The sequence below is a fragment of the Ambystoma mexicanum genome, chromosome 7q, assembly GCF_040938575.1.
Source record: "Ambystoma mexicanum isolate Mex_15411 chromosome 7q, UKY_AmexF1_1, whole genome shotgun sequence".
In the NCBI taxonomy this organism is placed as follows: domain Eukaryota; kingdom Metazoa; phylum Chordata; class Amphibia; order Caudata; family Ambystomatidae; genus Ambystoma; species Ambystoma mexicanum.
This window is the reverse complement of record NC_090941.1, coordinates 987896231-987901031: the sequence shown is the minus strand read 5'-3', so window position 1 is coordinate 987901031 and position 4801 is coordinate 987896231. Positions and strand designations below refer to the sequence as shown.

The following is a 4801-nucleotide window of genomic DNA, read 5'->3' as shown; positions in this document are numbered from 1 at the left end:
AAGTAAAATAAATAACCCAGGGAGGATAAAAATATGTCTTAAAATGAAAATGACTGTCAAAAAAGAGGCAGAAGAGGCAAAATGCATTTTAGATAACATATTGAAAGAATAGGAAACGATGTAATAAAATATAAAATGGCCACGAAAAAACCTATATGGAGACTATTGTGAGTCTTGAAAAACATATTAATGGGCTTTCAACCAAGGGAATTGTTGCACTACTCCAGTAACTAAGTTGTCAATTACATATCTAAATAATTCAGCCTGTAAGGATTAACTAATGCAAATAATTATGCATCATCCATATAATCTATTTTTGAAAAAAAGCAAATGAATAATTCCTTAGTGTGAAAATATGTTTCCCCTTTTGCTATTTTAACACCAAGTTTGATATTTTTCCAGCCAGGAGTGCGCATGTGAAGTCTACATTCTTGGCCAAATCGAAGGCAGCTACAGTTCTAAGAACATGGAAAACAAGTCACTGACAACAGGCAACGCCACGCAGCCCTCCAACACCAGCGCCGGCCTCAGTAGTACGTGGATCCTGATTATCGCCACACTCTTCCTGATGTTGGGCATCTTCCTCTGCTTCATCCTTCTAATGCTAAGTGCCTTTTTCTCCTCCATGCATCTGCGGGAGCAGACCCGCTACGCTCTCTTTGTGTACATGCTGCTCAATGACACAGCCTACCTCTTAGCATCTGGATATCTCTTTCTGTTTGCCATGCTTGTGTATAACATGCCAGTCCTTGTCTGCTACGTGGTGGTAACAATATCATCCACAACCTTTCTAAATACCCCAAATGGACTAGCGGTCATGGCGTTAGAACGCTACGTGGCTATTTGTTTCCCACTGAGGCATGCCGAGATCTGTAGGATTGACAGGTCCTGGGTGGTGATAGTGGTGATTTCAACGGTTGGATTTTTCCCCTATTTCATTGATATCATTATTCTTCTATCTGTGTCACCATTGAACCCTTTCTCGAGCTTCATGGCGTGCAGTCGGACTGCCCTTATAATAATCCCGGTGCAAGGCACACTGAGGTTTTTTGTTCATGGTGCAACCTTCACCTTGGTCGCTCTTGTGATAGTGTTCACCTACATCAAAATTATGCTGGAGGCCAAAAAGATCAACGGAGACCGAGCTTCATCTTCCAAAGGCAAGCAGACTGTGATGCTTCATGCCGTGCAGCTGTTGTTATGTATGACCTCTTTCACCTACGGGATAACAGAGTATTTAGCCAAAAATCAACTTCTCTATCTCAAGATAATGAATATGTTCGTCTTCATGTTATTTCCCAGGTTGCTTAGCCCTTTGATCTATGGCTTCCGTGATGAGACTTTCAGAACCCATGTCAAGGTGTTTTTGATTCGTTGTTTGCACAGGGCCGGCTCTAAATCCTGAAATGTCTGCCAGGAATTGTATGCCACAATGTCTAATTTAGACTAGATTGGAGTACGCATATGAAAGGCCATCATGCGGAAAATGAAGATTCATCTTTGTCTTTCGAATACTTTCAAAACCAGTTTTTCATTTGTCTTGCACTGGGTATAAAGTCTGATCCATGCATTTTAGTAACAGTCCCACGCCCAACACAAATTGTGACCGGAGATATCCATATTTTGCAGCATATTTTATGTGACCTAAGCACACCAGTACAAACATATTTTCAAGAAGATGTTCTATTGCAGGGGGTAAATAACATGTGGTTCTCCAGATGTTTTGGCCTGAAACTAACATCAGTCAGTGGCATAGCAAAACATGGATGGGTCCTCCATGGGGGCCCTGCTGAGGGTCTCCATTCCCCACAAGATCACTGAAGAAGTTTATGCTGCACCACAGACTCTCAGGCTGGTCTAGTCCACCACCCATGCATAATGCTTATGACGATCATGCTGCTGCATGGCCGTGCTCTGCACTGCAGTAGGTGAAGGATGTATGTTTTTCAATAAATCTTACATCTTGCTCCTAACAGAGAAACAAGTAGTAGCATTGCCTGGCCCCGTCCACGCACATTTACCAGCCGCCACTATGTGTGGCCATTGATGGTTATGTGCATGCCGGTAACAGAGGAAGCATTTTGAGCCAGAGGGTCGGACTACTCCTGAGTGGGGCACTGGCATTGTGATTTATGGCCAGTAGTGGCAGGTGAATATCTTTAGTGCAGGGTCATTAACATTTTACCATAAATTAGCGCTCCTGTAAACTGTCAGGGAAGTGGTTCCCCTACAGAACCAATTGTAATTTGCATGGCTTTCTACATCAAATAAAATGTTGTCAAATACTCCCAAGCTGGCAACTTTGTTCAGACAGGCACTGAGAATCTAGCAAAGGGGGAGCTGTATGGGGAACCTTCGGGGCATCACAAAGGTGCATCCAGTACTGCAACTCCTTTACTTTAACCGCAAATGGTGTGGCGTAGTCCACGGTATAGGGTCCACTGAAGCGATGTTCACTCCATCTGTGGACACAATTGCAAATGTAGATGGTATCTCCAGGCAGTAGCTGTAGTGGTGCAGAGCTCGCAGTTTCTGGCTGTTCTTCTTGGTGCTATATGGCGAGAAAGAACTTGTATGCATTTTGTTAACTAACACAAATATCCTGTAAACTCTTCTCCTAACACAGCCACAGCCCTGTGAGCATCAGATGCACTGCATGTAGGCAAACATGCTGGGTGCATGCTCCTCCCTGTCACTATTTCGTGAGGTGAGAGGTGATGGTCCTTGCAGGGCTGCGTCCTCAAACGGAAAAGGGCCAGGGACAAACAGTGGACCCAATTCATTTTGAGGGTAACACAACATTTTGACAGCTTGCCTTTCAAAAGTTGAAGGCATGCCCACAAACGCTTATGCCAGAAAAAATATAACCCGCTAGGGAAAAAAGGCCAAGAGATTATTGCAAGGATAAGTTTTAATCACACAGAAAATAAGCATGCCAGCAAAGAACTCTGCTGCTCAAGCACATACTGCTGAAAAATGGTACAAGCAGAATGTTATAAGGTAACAAATCATCATTGGTGACGTAAACATATACATTAAAAATCTGTGTGGCTGGTTGGTAAGACCCTAAACATGGTCAGCCCGCTCCATAGGAGATGCCAGGCCATTGGCCCCAGCCCAGTCCGTCCGTCTTCCATCACATGGGATCTGCTGGGCTCATCATCTCCAGGGAACCAAGGTCGAGTTTGCAAATAGTTACTATGAAAGACAATGCTACTGTATCATTATGTAGTGCACCTGGGAGGATCGGGGAATGGGACAAGGGGAGGCTTAAGATCATGCTGACCCACACATTCTTCACTCATTCTATATCGCACTATCCACACCCAAGGATTCCACCCTCGCTTTGGACTATAATTCATTCCAACCTGTACCTCACATTACAAATCTTTTCATTATGAAATACGGTTGAATGGTTGTGTTCCCTTAGATCTTTTATGGCCAGTGGGTTTATGGTTGGTGTTCTCGGGTCACCTACTATCATGGAATTTAGGGGTCTTGTGCTGGGACAGTTGTGGGTGTCATGACTCATGGTTGGCTGGGTGGGGGTCGGAGGCCTGCTTTGACCTGGCTGCGATAAATGTGCACTGTGAGGCGCCTGGTACAGTCTCGCGGCCTTGCAGGGTACATTCCTTCTTGGGATAACATGTATTTGCAACAGTTGTGGAACAAAGGAACGTTTCTATGGAGGCTAGCAGCGTGGTTCTCTATATCGTCAGCGCTTGGGCCTATTCAGGGTTCTTCATTAGGTTAGTGTTCTGTGTCTACCACGCAGTCATGCAGGCCCGAATGTTTCTACCATAACTACAATATGGTGCCTGTTTATATGCGTGCACTTAGTCTAAGCATCTACGTTTCGCATCGTATTATGGTTGTGCAGGGTCTCTTAATACTCCCCCTTCTCCCTGGCACATCAATAGTGTATTTATGGGATTTGCCTTACTCTAAAGCTCCTAGAGGGGTGGGATAGGTTTATCTCCTTCCCAACATTCTCCCCTTTCGTTACTTCTACAGTATGAATTCCTCCATGTACATGCTTTCATTTTCCCTTCTCACTGTAGCCTCATATGGCGCTGTTTCCTTTATTGGAATCCAAGCTCTACATACTGACCGCAAACCTTCTCCTGCTTGCACATATTCATCGGGTGTGCATATCATATAAATGCATCCCCCATCTCCAGCTAGATCTACCAAAACTTCATTATAATATTTAGGGTCAAGGGGTGGGACAATGATGGTGTTGGATAAGCAATCTACTTCATCTCCATAGTAAATAGGGAGCATTTGGGTAGTGGCATGGTCAGTTTGTATTTCAGTATCTTTTGTATTACGAGGTACTAATGAAACACCAATTGATACCATCATCATTGCGCTACTAGGCACGGCTTTGGCACAACACTGGAGTCCCATTTGGCAGGTGCAGAAGATGAACAAAATGAACACGATGACAGGTATCAGAATCTTTATGATTGCTCCTAACCAAGAAGGGGCCCAATCGAAGGCCAGATCAAACCCATCTCCCCCCTATATTCCTCCTTCATTTCTTCATACAAACTCCCAATCCATGTACTGCTGCGATTATATGAGATGGTGACACGTTCTCTGCATTCGACCCCTTCCCCAACACTTTCCCGTTTCTAATCCCCTGCTCTCCCCACTTCATCACTCTTCACACACACACCTCACACCACTAGACCAAACATACCATCACATTAGCCATACACACCTTAGTTTCACTCCACCTCGATATATAGAACAGAACCGGATCCCACCTCAGTCCACAAAACCACAATGAAACACA

At 44.3% G+C, this 4801-nt stretch overlaps 1 protein-coding gene across 1 annotated transcript; it reads left to right on the top strand.

Moving 5' to 3' along the window:
* The first annotated feature begins 466 nt into the window (after positions 1 to 466).
* LOC138528094 (odorant receptor 131-2-like) lies at positions 467 to 1405 on the top strand. The gene has a single exon (XM_069639543.1). The coding sequence runs from the start codon at positions 467 to 469 to the stop codon at positions 1403 to 1405; it is 939 nt and encodes a 312-aa protein (XP_069495644.1).
* The last annotated feature ends 3396 nt before the right edge of the window (positions 1406 to 4801 follow it).